Source organism: Arachis ipaensis, chromosome B9 (assembly GCF_059453495.1).
Source record: "Arachis ipaensis isolate K30076 ecotype BB chromosome B9, ASM5945349v1, whole genome shotgun sequence".
Classification (NCBI taxonomy): Eukaryota; Viridiplantae; Streptophyta; class Magnoliopsida; order Fabales; family Fabaceae; genus Arachis; species Arachis ipaensis.
Window position 1 is genome coordinate 1,602,784 of NC_142444.1, and position 16,565 is coordinate 1,619,348.

General features: G+C 25.9%; 1 protein-coding gene across 1 annotated transcript; it reads right to left on the reverse strand.

Moving 5' to 3' along the window:
* Positions 1–2,454: 2,454 nt before the first annotated feature.
* LOC107616596 (transcription factor bHLH25) lies at positions 2,455–6,457 on the reverse strand. The gene is made up of 4 exons (XM_016318548.3): positions 6,089–6,457; positions 5,722–5,931; positions 3,239–3,628; positions 2,455–2,650 (listed from the first exon to the last, which is right to left on the reverse strand). The coding sequence occupies exons 1-4, from the start codon at positions 6,128–6,130 to the stop codon at positions 2,579–2,581; spliced, it is 714 nt and encodes a 237-aa protein (XP_016174034.1). The 5' UTR covers positions 6,131–6,457; the 3' UTR covers positions 2,455–2,578.
* Positions 6,458–16,565: the final 10,108 nt, after the last annotated feature.

The following is a 16,565-nucleotide window of genomic DNA, read 5'->3' on the forward strand; positions in this document are numbered from 1 at the left end:
ACATCCCCCATACTATCTAGAATAACCATCCGAGTACTATGGATAATAAACATCTTTCGAAAAGATTAAATTAATTTTGGGGTTCACCAAAGATTGAACTCTTGACCTTTTGGATCTAGCGTTCTAACACTATATTATGATACCACTCATCCCAAAAACTTCAGCTGATGGAAAAATGTAACATTAATGATTATATCTCTAATACTCCATAAACTTCCATTGTACACATTGTACAAGTATTCCATTGGCTCCTCATACTTTCCCTTATATAATTAGAGAATTATAAGGTACAAATGTAAATATACATATGAATTTATAGAAATTCTATTTTATTCATAAGCTAAATAATACGTAGCAATAGCTCAAATGGTATAGTTTCTCCATATTCAATTAAGAGGTTGTGGATTTGAGTCTCTATATTTTCGGTAGAAAAAAAAAAACACGGTGTCTAATATTAGATTCACTTTTTATATTTAACGTTATCTTTTTATGTTACAATTATTGTTGGTATTGTATCTAAAATATAAATTTTTTTATTAAAATATTGTTTTTTGTAGTTTTTTCTTTACAAATCAGGTATTATTTTATTGCAATGAGAAAATGAATAAAATATTTTGTATTTTTAGAACAAAGTAACTGCACACGTAAATTTTATATTTTTAAAAAAGATAATTAAGACATTGTTTAAATTTATTTGAACAACTTAAAAAGAATAATTGATGAAAATAATATTTTTTTAATGTCAACTGAATTTATTTTATCTTAACTAGCAAATAAGCATGCAATATTAATACTCCAAATTAGTATGTAATAATTTTGCTTAAAGCAAATTAGTAGTTAATAAATAAATAGTATTGACATAATAGTTCATGATATTTTATAATAAAATTAGATAAATTAGTTTTAAATAATATAAGAAGATATATTATTATTTTTGTCTTTTCAAATTTTAGGTAATTTAATTACTTTATCATATTATTTTTAAAAAATATAAAATTTGTCACATTTCTAAAAGTATTACAATACGATTTATTTTTTTATTTTATTAGATATATATAATATTATAAAATATTAAAGACTAATTTATTATTTTTAGAAACTAATTAATCTAAAATAAATATTAAAAAATAATTTAAAATTTTATTTTTTATTTTATGAATAAATAAAATACATATTTGAACTCAAGAATATGAATCCAGCCCAAAAAACTCACTAAGAGATAAGTAACTTTTAAATTAAGTCATTTTTTATTTGATCAAATAATATTTCATGTGTGATCCGATCTAAAAAATGTATAATCCAATTTGAAAAGCACATTATATTGGTTAAAAAATAAAAAATTAACTAAATATTTGTTGGAAAAAAGTGGTTATCAAATTTTTCCAATAAAAATTGTAACTTGTATGTTAACAAATGTTTTAAGGGTATTTACATTGATCTTGTTTTCCTTTTCAAAATAAAAGCCTTACGTATATATATTACTCTTCTTTAGTTTGTAATATGTTTAAATATTTGCTTTTATAATATTTCACAAAATATTGTATATCAAATACAAAAAACAATATTTTAAAAATATGTCACATTTAAACAAGTTGTAAAAATGCAATTATAAATTTAACAAAATAATTAGAATTGATAGAATAATTAAGTCTATTTAGTACTTTATAAATATATTTTAAAATTATTAAAATAAAATATCTATAAAATATTTATTCACAAATTAAATACCATGAAAATTGGAAGTCAATCAACAAGTCACCTCCGATTTATACGATTTTAACTAAAGGAAAGTATCAGGAGTTAATGGAATATTTGTACAATGTATACAATGGAGGTTTATGGAGTATTAGAGATATAATTATTAGTGTTACCTTTTTTCATCAGCTGAAACTTTTGGGATGAGTAGTATCATGAGATAATATTAAAGCGCTAGATCCGAAAGGTCAAGATTTCAATCATGAGTGAAAAATTCAATCCTTGGTGAACCCCAAAATCAGTTTAAACTTTTAAGAAGATATTTATTATCCCTAGTATTCGAATAGTTATTCTAAATAGTATAAGAGATGTTTATTTTATAATCCAATAGCCCGTTATATTGTACAAATAGTCTCCAGCGGGATCCACTAACTAATTTGGTAAGTATTCCTACCAACATATAATTAATTGATATGACATTGTATATAATTATATATTCTCTTTCTTGTATTGGGAATGGTGCTGGATAATTATTTATCATCAGCAGCCATAAACGTGTTCTAATCAACTTAGAAAAATTGGAGATCTTAGGTAAAAATTATATATGAAAATATATATGTATAAAAAAATCCTAGTTATTATATTATATATGGTTTTTATTTCAGCTGAGTTTATGAAAAGTTCTCACCAAACCAGTAGTGTATATATATGTAGCATTTTTTGAGCAACATTACAAGATGAATAATTAACTAGTCTCCATTGAATGAAACCACAACTTGAATTTGGATGTCTCATATATAAACATATAGAAATAATCATAAGTAATACTTCTGAATGCATGATCTCATACATACAAATATATATATAAATAATTAACTGATGACTATTGTGTCAAGATAGTTAATCTCAGGGTTTTCACTAATTCCTTCACTGTCATGCTGTATCTATCTCCCATCTGCACCACATATATTTATAAATAGTTTAATATAGCAATTCATTCAGAATTTGAGTTACTTATGCAGTTATTAGTAAAAAAATATATATAAGTAAATAATTTGTAATCAGTTAATTTAAAAAAAATAAAATTTAAATAATTATTAATTAATGATAATTAATTAATACGGAGTGCAATTTAAAAATACTTGTTGGCTTGTTATTGGCTAAACCCCTTATTAATTACTTAACGAAATTGTTTTTTAAAGATTTTGCAGCAGTTTTAAACCGTCGTTAAATAGATTCACGACATTTGATTAAGTATCGTTTTTTAAGCGTTTAGTGATGTAAAATCCTCGATAAATAAATAATTGACTAAATATTATGAAAAAAATTAATAGACAAAATGCAATAATATGTTTATAATTAATTAATAACCGTTCATTAGGGGAAAAAACCTAAACCAAATAAAACAAATAATATGAAAAATATTCTAGTAAAATAATTTGCTTAGTGAATGTAAAAAAAAACAAATATTTATAAAGTTTAATATATTCAAATAACACATAACACTAAAACAATAAGGTGATTAATAATAATGGTTAATTACCTGAGCAACAATGGTTATGTCGAGGGTTGATTTCCCAAATGGCAAGACACTGTTATTGAGAACCGAAAGATGAAGATTCTCAAGCTTTGTTAGAATTTTGAGCATCAAACCCTTTTGTTTCTCACAATGGATTATGATGAGCACTTCGTTTTGCAACACTCTTACTTTGACCTCAGGAAGATTAATATTATTGCCACCACCTTCTCCATAATAGAATTCATCACAATTATTATTATTACTATTATAAGAGTTTACTTCTTCGTTATTATAAGACGTGGAACCTTTGTTGTTGTTGGATCCACCACCAACTTCTTGTTCTAGCTCCCTCACACGTTGTTGGAGTTGTTTCACGTAGTTGCTAGCATTGTCAAGGATTGATCTATCGTCCATCTACAACGTTATACATAAAATTTTTCATGTTAATTAATGATTATTATAGAACCTTCATTTTAAAATGAAAAAGAAAAAAAAAAAACTTCGTTGCATATTTAACTTGTGAAAATATTTTTTTTTTAATTTTATCTTTTTAATTATAATTTAATGGAAAAAAATGTGAAGATGATCTTTTTAGGTTTTGATAGATGAAAGACGTGTAATAATAGAGAATCATCAGAATTTATTATTTTTTATCACCAGTTAGCTATCAGTGTTTAAAAATATGAGATAAAGTATGTTGTTGAATTACTAAATTAAATAAATTGTATTGACGACTAAATAATGACAAAAATAATAAATTCTGATGGTCTTTTAGCATTTATCGATGAAAGACCACTTCAATATAAAAATATTGGTTTCGACTTTTACTATTTGTACGGTAGAAATCACATTTTTTTTAAAAAATTTAAGATAGCTGAAATTTTATATTTTTTATTTTAAAAAAATTTGATATTATATTAAATTTCTTTTAAAAATTTAAATTGATAGGATAAACGATGGTTATATTTTTTTTTCAAAACTTTATAATAATGCTTTGCTTTGTAAGTTGTGGATCTAGTACCCTATATTTTTTAACAAAAAACTTGTGAGTTCACATAATAATTTTTTGAGAACCAAATATATGTATATATATTATACTAAATCATATCAATTTTTTTAAGAATTCAAAGATAAAATATCTTCAAATAGTCTCCTTGATTCAATCTAATAATATTCCGTCTTTGAAAACGACGTCGGATCTAAAGAGTGTACCCGTGTCTTTCTTCTTTATTCACTGATAGTAACATTTTTCTTTTTGCAATGTCTTTGATTATATTGTTAAAAAATACAAAAACTACTAATAATAATATTGCTCCAATTATTTCTTTGTAAATTAGATAGTCAATTATAATTTTATAGATTTTATAAAGTAATCAAACTTAAAAACAAAAAAATCTTCAATAATTTGATGACGTATATCTAAAACTAATAATTGAATAGGTGGAGGAGATCCATAAGTAACTTCAAAAACTGAAAGAAGAGAAAATTAAAATCACGACAACTTGAATGGGGCATACCGCATACAAAATGTGATTGTATAACTTGATTTTTTATACAACTAAAATAAATATTCAAAATTGATTTCAATAAGAAATTAGAATGTTAAACATTTTTTCCCAAAAAAAAATTGAAAACTATTTTTCTTAATATTTTTTATACTTTTTAAAATATTTACAAATACGTTGAAGTTTATTCTTTCGTTAAAAAAATTATTTGTTAGAAATTTTCAAATAAAGACAACCTGAATTGCTTCTTGGATAAGTAAAAGCAATTAATAAGCAATTTCATTAAAAAATATAATAAATCACTGGTGTGAACCGTGAGAGTATTTTTTTTTTTAAAAAAGTAATTTTATAATATTGTATCAAAATTTTTATTATTTAAAAATTTAAAATTCGATCTTTGTTTATCCAAAAAAATAATATAAAACTAACTTATCAGAGATATAATCATTTATATATTTTTAATTATTTATCCATTTATGAGTATATATATCTTAGCAAGTTGACTTTCACTCTTATGTAAAACATGAATAATGCACTAAGATACATAAATTTTCATGATAATAAATTTTCATGATAATAAATCACGGCTGCACCAATTGTTTTAACCGTTAATTTCAATTAATATATATTATATATATTTTTTATAATTCAAATCAACGATTAAAACAACGAGAACACCGGTACTTCTAGTGCACTTAAAATGTTTCCAATAAATTTTATTTTATTTTACCTTTTCCAAAAAGCAGCCACATTGTACAAGATTGGATGGCTGGCTAATTGAATAACTAAAATTCTAACAAATAAATAAATTAACATTGAATTTCAGGAATTTATTTAACAGTCAAATAATAATTGATAAAAAAAAAACTAAGGACAAAATCAGAAAATCCTATAGAGCTTATTATTAGAAGTATATTTTTCTTTGAAATAACATAAAAGTATAAAACCCATTAATTAAATTTGAATAATTAAAGTATTATTTTAATTAAAAAAGTTTCTAACCTTGTTATTCTTGAAGCCACTACTGGGTATGGTGGCTGAAAGTGCAAGCAATCTCTCTTCAAGTTCCCTTTGTTTCTTCTTCCTTTGGGTCTCATCCATAATAGGATCTAAAGCTTCTTCTTCAGCAAAATATTGAATCTCTTCATCACAACCCAATTCTTCTTCATCATCATAACAATAATCATTATTATTGTCATCATCACCCATTTCCTATTTTTACATATATATTTCAAATAATCACCAAAACAATAATATAATTTAATTTCCACATACTATATAGCATAACATACATATATATCATACCATATAATAATATCATATATAACACATATAAGCACTAAATTTATGTTAATTAATTTGCTTTTACCAAATCAGAATCCGAAGGCCAATTTTCCCCTGACTCCTCCATTAGTTGGGTTATTGAAAGAAGATAAGGTTGTAGGAAGAATGAATGGATGTGAAAAGAAGTGGGGTTTACAAGATCAACAAATTAAAATTAAAAAAATAAAAATAAAAACTAAGATTTTGATCTGGGGTTCTATGTAGCTAAGAGCAGAGATGATAGTATAATAGAGTGTGGGGTGTGTAGTGTGAAGTAATGCGTGCAATGCACAATTATATGATATATTTATATATATCTAAGTAAATAATATTTAAAAAAAAAAGGGGGCAATGAAGATGAAGAAAGAAGACATAAAAAAAGAAAGGGAAAAATAAAAAAACAAAACTGATTATTGATGAGTTTCAAGGGATGAGCAGTAGCAATATATATCCTTATTATACTCGCTAAACATGCAAGTTGAATCTCAACCGTTGAAATCCTGTTTTTGACACGTGTCAAGAATCGGGAGCATGAGCTGAGAGAGAGGGACAAGTCCGAGCGTGGTTCGCGTGTTCCTTGTTATGTACTAACTAAAATTTATTATAACGAAAGTGAGTTGGGAGCTACATAGTTTGGTTGTTCTTCACTCTTCACTCTTCTCTTCATTCTTGTGCATTTTGTTGTTGTTTTTTGTTTCTTTTTATTTTATTTTTGAGTCCCGTTAGGGAGTCAAACATCTTCGTACTATCTAGAATAATCATTCGAATACTAGGGATAATAAACATCTTCCCAAAAACTTAAATTGATTTTTGGGTTCACCAAGGATCAAACTCTTGACCTTTCGGATCTAGAGCTCTAATACCATGTCATGATACCATTCATCCCAAAAGCTTCAGCTGATAAAAAAAAGTAACACTAATGGTTATATCTCTAATACTCCCTAAACCTCCATTGTATATATTGTACAAATATTTCATTGGTTCCTCATACTTTTCCTTTATTTTTCTAGCTTTACTATAAGGCCTTTATTTCCATGCATAACAACATCACTTCGTAGATTTGTAATGGGTAGAGTTTCTTATGTTAAAATACTGTATCAAGAAATTATGAGAAACTAACCAACTTGGGTTGGTAGAGTGGTGAGCTTATTCGTCCGCTTAAGCAAGTGTCAGGGGTTCGAATTCTGTCTTATATATGCAGCAACGCATTGGCCAGCGGCAGACTCTTAAATAGACCTCTGATTTGCGATGAATTAGTCCTTGACCTGTCGGGTTAGGGGATACCGTGGGCAACAAAAAAAGAAATTATAAGAAACTAAAATTACACTAGTGCATGTTAATAGTAATTTTTGGCCTAACGACAACCTTTTTTTTTTTAGTTTTTCAAGATATTTTTTGATCCGGCAGGACAATGACCAATTTATTGTGGATTGGAGCTCTATTTAAGGGTTTGTCGATGACCAATAGATTACTGCATTCACAAGGCAATGTTCGAACTCTCGATACTTGTTTGAGCAGACTAATAAACTAACCACTAAACCAACTTAACTTGGTTAACGATAATAATTATTTGATCTAATATTATTTTTTTTAAAGAGATATAGATAGAAGTTCAAGTTCTTATTTGTGACGAATTTGTCTTTAACTATAAAGGAGGTATAATTTAGCTGCGGTTTATTTAGAGTTTTATAAATCGTCGCAAAACTAATTATCAGCGGTTTAAAGAATTGTCATGTTTAAAAACGCGGAGATTAGAATTCACAATTCACAATTGATTCGGTTAATCGATTTATACGAGTTGATGAGTAAGTAAAAATATGATTCGTTTAAAGTGAGTCAATTTTATCAATTTCAATAACTCGCGAGTTAAGCGAATTTGATCCCAAGGAACAAACATTTACAAGTTGGCTCATCATTTGTCTTTTTTATTTTATTTTTTTTTTGTTTTTTTAAATATATAAACATTTGAACAATAAAAACTAATCACATTATTTATATATTATTAAGACACACAATATAGTAATACACAGAGAAAATGATGATCGTGACTTAACGATCCTATGTTCCAATAATCGAAGTTGATGAATTTATATTATGCATTATTCTTAATATTCTAGACTTGAAGACTTGTTATTGTAATTTGTTAACTAGACTTTTGTATTTTAATTAATTTGACATGAAAATGTACAAAATTCCACGACTTCTTTGGGGGATGAGATAAGTTTGATGACTCGGCTGAAGTGCAGAATTGAGTTTCTCATGAAATATGAAACTACTTGCATTATATGAATATATGTATAATATTAAAAAAATAAAAAAATAATATTATAACATGATATTATAATTTTATATTTAAAATATTTAGAACTCAATTATTGATAAATTCTAAAAATAAAGAAAAATAGCATAAGTGACGCGAGAGCAAATAGTGTTAGTAGGTTAATTATATTAGTTAATTGTAACAAGGGAATATAAGTCTCATATTGTTTAGAATAGTGAACTTTGTGTTATGTATTAGTTTCATATCGTCTAAGTTATGAAGACTTTTCCTTCTCCTACTAGTATAAATAACTCATGTACCTTTTATTTATGAAATAGAGTTGAAGTTGATTTGAATATGAAATAAACTCTGTGTTTATTTTTCTTTAGGTTCTTTGAGAGGAAGAGGTGTATTCTTGGTTTGGTTTTCTTTAGGCTCTTTGAAAGGAAGATGTGTATTTTTGGTTTGGCCAACCAAGGTGAGTTTATGACTATTTTTACTATAGTTGGGTTGTTAACCTTGCCAACATTGGTGAATCTAAACTATGTCACCATAGTAGGGTTGTTAACCTCGCTAAGATTGGTGACTCAAGCGATGTCCCGGTGACAATAAGACAAATAAAAGAAAAAAAGAAGATAAATATAAAAATCAAACAAATTTAAAAAGATCTTATTTAAAAATATAATCATTCATGTTACTTCTTCATCTCAGTTTAAAGATCAATATCTTTTTTTAATAGAGTAAATGTCTATTTCCGTCCCTAATCATTTGGACGATGGACTAAGCGCCACCTGCAGTAAAAGGTGGAGTAAGAATTTTGTTCCTCTAAAATTAGGACAAATCGACCCTGCAGAAAATCCTAAACAAGAACAAAGTTCATAGTCCACCCCACCCCTTTACCCTTTCCTCCCTTCTTCGCCACCTCCGGCGCTATCTCTGCTTCTGGAAGGTTTGCAAATCTTCCGTCAAGACTCTCTTCGATTGTGCAGATTGTGCAGGTGGTCTCGATTTTTGAAGTGATGTATTTGGGATTAATGTCATTCCAATTGAACATAATGAAAAGGGTGCAAAACTCGGAGAAAGAGATCTTGGAGTTGATCCCGTACATAGAACTCGACAAGGCCCAAACAATAGCGGGTTGAGGATTCACTGTTTTGCATGCTTCTAGAAGGTTCACAAACCAACGACGTGTGTGAACGTGCGCTTCAACGAATTTCGCGGCACCAGTGAAAAGAAAAGCGAGACTGGAAGGGGAGGCACATCGCACTGACCTGCTCATGCGCTTCTCCTAGTCAAAGCTGCTCCAGGGAGGTGCTGAAGGAATTAAAAGAGTTGTCGCCAATTTCTCTATTTAATGTATGACGATTTCTCTAATTTTTTTTTTTTTTGAGGTGGATGGCGCGTGATCCATCAAATTTAATTGAGACATTTTTACGAACATCTTAATTGTATACTTTCGTTAGTCTTGTTATTGTTGAAGAGGAAAAGGGTATAAAATTTGCAAACCTTCCAGAAGTAAAAGTAGTCGTCGGAGGTGACAAAGAAAGAACGAAATGGTGGAGGAGTGGACCATGAACTTTGTTTTTGTTTAAAATTTTCAATAAGTTTATTCAACCAGTTACAAGGGATGCGAAAACCATTTTTTTTAGGTACATGAAGAATAATTTTTAATTTGTTGAGAGACGCTTTGTCCGTCATCTAAATAATTAGGAATCGAAATGGACATTTATTCTTTTTAATCTTAACTCGCTACTCGCGACGAACTAATTCGAACCCCATATTTGACAACTCTAGCGTTATGGTAGGGTCGAAAACTAGAAATTTCTTTTACCTTCTGTACCTTCAAACTATAGTCAGAATAATAGACAAAATAAATATGAGGACAAAAAATATTAACCTCTTTGCCTCGTTAAACCACTATCCGAAGACCGAAACTACCCCGCCAACTGTATATCCACAGTCCATGACAACGTTTTTCGGCGAGAATAATAATACTTTTTCCCCAAACATTAATATCAAAAATAAAATATTCTCTTTTGATTGGAACCCATAAAATAGTTCACCTTACAATGTTAACTAATTAGCGGATAAAGTTTTATAATAACTTAATTAAGTGCCATCGAGCTTATATAATCTAAAACCCTAGTGTTTTTTTTTTTTTTACCAAAGATAGAAGACTCGAACCCGCAACCTCTTAATTGAGTATAAAAAGACTATGTCATTTGAGTTATAATTTATTAGTAAAATCCTAAGTTTCTAGTAGGAGAGTTTGAGAACTTAATATTGTTAAATATCAAATTAATTAAGTCCATGTAATTATTTACTCAATGTGATGAGACTCATCATAATCGTAGAATATAACTCTACCTATCGTTCGTTCGTTTAAACTTTTAAAAGAAATAATTTTATAAAACTATAACTAAGAATATTTTATTTTGTTTTGTTTTACTATTATTTTCATCCACTCACAAACTTTAGAATATATATTAAAATAAAAATATTATTTATATACTAAAATTAATTATTATATATTTATATAAAAAATATATTTATTATTTAACTTATTTTTATATATATTTTATAGTTTAATATATATTTTATATTAATAATTAATTTTAGTGACTAATTTTAATATATAATACCAAAAATACATAAAAGATAACATTTGTGTTACTATGATCATTACCTTTTAGTAGTGGTGGGGTATAATTTCAGTACGGATATTAGGAATATGGATGGATCTAAATGTCACTATATACATGCATGGTGGTCACCATATGAAAAAAGATATAGACTCTTTTAACTTATTTCCTTTGGAGGTTTGCAACAATTTATCTTTTTTCAAACACATATCTAAATATAAGCTAAGTTAATGTTGTTGTGCGTGTATATTTGTGTTTATTTAGGTGTTATTAAATTGATAAAAAAATTTAATAAAAAAAGTTTTTATTTTTTAGTGTATTTAATACATTTTTAATAATAAAAATAAAAATATTAAAAAAATCTTTATAAAAAAATTATAATTTTTATTTTTATTTTATTTTATTTAAGTATAATTAATAAATAAAATTTTTTTTATAAAAATATTAAATATAAAATTATTTTTATTTTTACAAATTTTTTTTAAATTATTAAAAAATATTTTTTTAAAAATAACTTGCAAACAAATCTGAAAAACCAAAAAACAACAACTACCACGGCTACTACTATATGACCAAACCAAAACTATGCACCAAAAATTAAAGTTAGAATGGTGGTTGAATAACGAAAATGGTAGAATGGCAGTTAAAGTTGTCCACATATCATATGATGCCACGTGGAAAATTTTAAAACAGTTTCGGAGTGGGACCCACTTTTTTCTTTCAGACTGGAAAAAAAAAATATATTAAAGCTGACAAATAGCTCGGTTTATGCTACAAAAATGTGTAAATATAGTTAAATATTGAAAACATAACGTTGTAGCAGATATAATTTTTGCATATATATGATATGATATATATGATGCATGAGAGGGAACCCTCAACATAAAAACACGAAAGACACATTTCATGCACATTCCACAAGACATATATATAATTAAATACTTTTAAATAAATATTAGTATATTACTATATTACTCAGTTAAATAAAATTTTATTTTATATATATCTTTCCCAAAAAACCAGACGTTGTTATCTGGTGTCACTTTTTTATTTATATAAATATATTATTGAAGTAGGGTAGAGCATCGCTTTTTTTTTTTTCTCAACAAAAAGTTTTTAATTTGATACTGATAATTTTTTATTAAAACTAGGTTGCGTTGTTTTTTTAGTTCTTAAAAAAAATAAAATATTATTTTAGTTTTTAATATTTATATCAAATTTTATTTGGTTTTTAATATTTTAAAGTTTTATTTTTGTCCCAACAAAATTTAAATAAATTTAATATTATTTTACCGTTAAATTTAATAGTAATAATTAACAGAGTGAGTAATGTAAATATTAATAACATTATTAATCAAGTCCTATTGTTTTTATATATTAAAAGAAACATAAATATTTTTTTTCTTAATTTTTTTAATAAAAACTCCAAATCCAAATTAAACAATCAATCATCAATATTTTAAAACTAAAAAAAAATTATATTAGTAATAATTGGTGAATCAACTTTACTTACATATACTGAAATTTAATGCTATTCAATATACAAATTACTTGTATCAAATTTAATAGTAGAACAACATAAATCCACTTAAAACTTTTTTGAAATTGAAATAGAATGTTTGAAAGTTTTTAAGACCGAAATAATACGTTTAAAAAATTAAAAACTAAATTAGGAGTCGACTCAAATATTAAGAACTAAAATAATACTTTATTCTAAAAAATTATAAATTAAATCAATTACCAAATTAACTTTTATATTACCAATAGAAAATTCTAACTTAAATTCGTATAAGATTCGGTTCTATTCCTTGGCGGTGGTATATAGTAATTTTATATGTCTTAATGATTCTTTCCTAGGCTCAGTACCAGCTTGCAAAGTGTCGATTAAAGAGATGTTTATTAAAATTTAACGACTTAAGAGGACAGTCACACTAAAAAATATTAATTAGCTTATATGATAATATGACAAATCTTATAATTAATATTTTAGTGTTTGTCTCGGAGACTTGACAATATATATTAAGTAGTGTGGAAATTAAAGGGCCACATGCTTCTTCGCAATAAGTGCAAATTTTTGGCATAAAAAAACTATTTTGTTTGCTCTAAGGAATTTAATTATTGACAAAATATTTTTTTGAGAAAAGGACAAATAGGTACATGACTTTTTGTCCCGTAGATATATATTTTCGTTCCTGATTATTAAAAAATATTTTTAAGTTTCTGATCTTCACAAAATTTGAACGGATCAGTCCCTGACGGAGGGATTGATCTGTCCAAGTTTTGTGAAGGTCAGAGACTTAAAAACATTTTTCAATGGTCAGGAACGAAAATGTCTGCAGGACACAAAGTCAGAACCTATTTATCTTTTTCTCTATTTTTTTTAAATAAACATTTTATCAACTAAAAATATTAATTTGACAAAATATATGGATTCTAAAAATCAAATTTTGATTTAATTTTTTGTAATTCTACTTAAAAAATGAGATATTTTCATTTTTAAACTTTGATGATTTTGTGTTAATTACCAAAAATATAAAAAATTGAAAAAGGGTCTAGTTATCCAATTTTTTTCTTACCTTTTTTATGTACCTTTTAAATGATTTTGTAAATATTTCCAAAAAAAAAAAAAAAGAATCAAGTGTGAATTATTTGCCATTTATAAAAAAAGTTGTGCATTTTATTAAACTAAGATAATAATCTTTAGACGAGAACAAATGCCATTTTTTCATCAAAATAGTAATTTATTCGGTATAAAATATGGTTGGGAATATAATAGTTTAGAGATTTTCAGATATTGATAGTTTGATACTTCCTCTGGTTTTCATTAACTATTTATTTTTAATATTTTTATACATAACTTTCCAGCAAGATAATAAATTTATATATATATAATATTAAAAACAGTTGAGTCATATTTTTCATCAACGTGCTCTAATCAATCTCAATACAAAATATTATTTTTAATATAAAAATATATAAACTATCTTTTAACTTCTATCATATATCAATATATCAAAATTAATTTTAATCTATATGTGAACAATTAAAATTAAATGATTGATAAAAACGAGTGATGATTTACTCTCATGCATCTCATTTAATTTGATCATCAAATTGTTGTGTGTCTATATATATATTTGAATTTCATTTTTTAATTAGAATTTAATTTTATACATTAATAATATAAAAAAATTTATACAAACATTTAATTATGTATTATGATATTATTAAAATAATCTAATTTTTAAGTTTGAGAGACCATGTTGTGTCCCAGGTACACCACAATCATAACCCCTACAAGTCTATATTTGTATTAGATGGAACCGAAATTTTTGAACAGCCTAGCAGTAGAAATGACACAAATGTCCAATACAAAAATAATATAAAAGCACTCACAACATAATATGACAGCAATTATAACAAGTAAATATAACAAGTAAAACAACAATAAGAACACACCGATATTTTAACGTAAAAACCTCTCTCAATATGAGAGGTAAAAACCACGTATCGTCCAAACCAATGAAATAGTTTCATTATAATCAAATGAGGTACAAGAAAGTTTCAAACAAAACACAAAAACGTGCATATAACCAGCTAAAACATCAAAGCACCAAAGCTTATAAATGAGAAGCAAGAAGATGAAAAATACCCAAAAATAAAGCTACTGTTCGAAGCCTATTTCTCCTTCTGCAGACCTCCAATTAAAATCTCCACCATTCAGAATGAAGAACAAGATGTGAAGAATCTGCAGTCAGAATTTTACGTCGATACAACGGTGAAAGAATGAGAAACTGCTGTTCAAAGAATGTTGCCCTGTGTAAAAACGGAAAACTTATTTTCTCTCTTGCGAAGCCAATTTCTCCCACTGCAAACCTCCAATCAACATCTTCACCGACAGAATGAAGAACAAGATGAGTGGAACACACAGTTCAAATTTCAAGCCGATCCAACGGTAAATGAATGAGAGACTGTCATTTGAAATTTACTGTTTTACATAAAAATAGAAATTATATTTTTTCTCTTCTCTCTGACTTTGTGGCTACACTTTCTCACCTAAAAAATCTCAAAAAATCTGATTAGACCGGTTTGTTGTTGGAGAAAAATTGGACTTGCGCTTCACAGAGGAGAAAAAAACCCAGTAATTTTGTGGGAGTTTGTTGTTGGATTTTTTAACACCCCCCCCCCCTCTTTTTTTTCTCTCCCAATATAATCAACATTGTATGACAATTTTTTTTTTCCCAGAGATTTGATGATATACTCTCAAACTCGATTGTGATTTCTGAGTATCAAAGGCTGCTATGCCATAAGTATACTATATTGTCACCACTTATTATTACCTGCCACTTTTTAAGAGGCTCCACAATAATAACCACGAGGACGTTGTTACAGTTTTCATCATTTTATTTTATTTTATGCATTATTGTTCCAATAGAGTTTAGTTTACTAAATTAGTGAAAAAGAGAAAATAAATTTATGTCAGAAAAATAATTTTATATACATAGAAGAAGAAAATTCGTTTGTTTAGAAAAATATTGATATTAAGAAAATATAAAGTATTGAACCTTTGTTTCTAAGAGACGAGATAATACTTGAGGCTGAGAATCATAACATTAGTCAACTTTTTAAATTATTTTATTTATTTTAAAATTTAAATATTAAATTATAAGCCATTAATCCTAAATTCTAAAATTGACTAATCTTGGCTAAACTAAAGTTGGCTTCCTGTATTTTTTCAAACAATTTTTTTTAAATAAAAGTTTATTTTACATTTAAAATTTAAAAATTCAAATTTTAAATATAATTTTGACTTAATGTTAAATCGTTAAAATTTAAAATTCTATAATTTTAAAAGATTTTAGTATTTATGGATACTAATATAAATAATAGTTTTATAAAAAAAAAGTATATTTTTTATCTTTAAAATTTGTTAAAACTTTTAAAAATATTTTTAAATTTTATTTTATTTCAATTTTGTTTCTGAAGTTTTTTATTTGTATCTTAGATTATCCTAATTTTGCATGTAATTCCAAAAAAAAAATTCAGATAAATAAAATTAAATTAAGTTGCCTTATATTTAAAGATTATATTTATTTTATTTTAGAAAACATTTTTGGAGGAGATTGGAAATAAGAGTTAACGAAAATGATGATGAAAAAGGAAGGATGAAAGTAAAAATAAATTTTGATTAATTTTTTTACTACTAGAAAAAATTGAAACAACAGCAGCAAGCTATATTTTATATCCTACTTAAATTTTCCATTATTTTTTACAATTCACTCAATGTACTTAAATCTCTTTACTTGTAATGAATAGGATGTATTTTCATAAAATTTTTCACTTTTACCTTAGTATTTTTACTAATTGTACTGAACTTAAATTACATATATTCTGTCTTATTATAAAAAAATAAAAATAAGTGAAAGAAAATGAATAAAATTAAAACGAAATAAAATGCTAAAAATAAATTAAAATAAAATAAAATTTATAAGTAAAACTAAAATCGCTTGAGAATATAAAATATTTTTTTCCTAAATTCATGAAAGGTAAAATATACAACAATTTTTTACGAGAAGATAGATAGAAGTCAAACATATGTATTACTTTTATGAAAAAGTTTA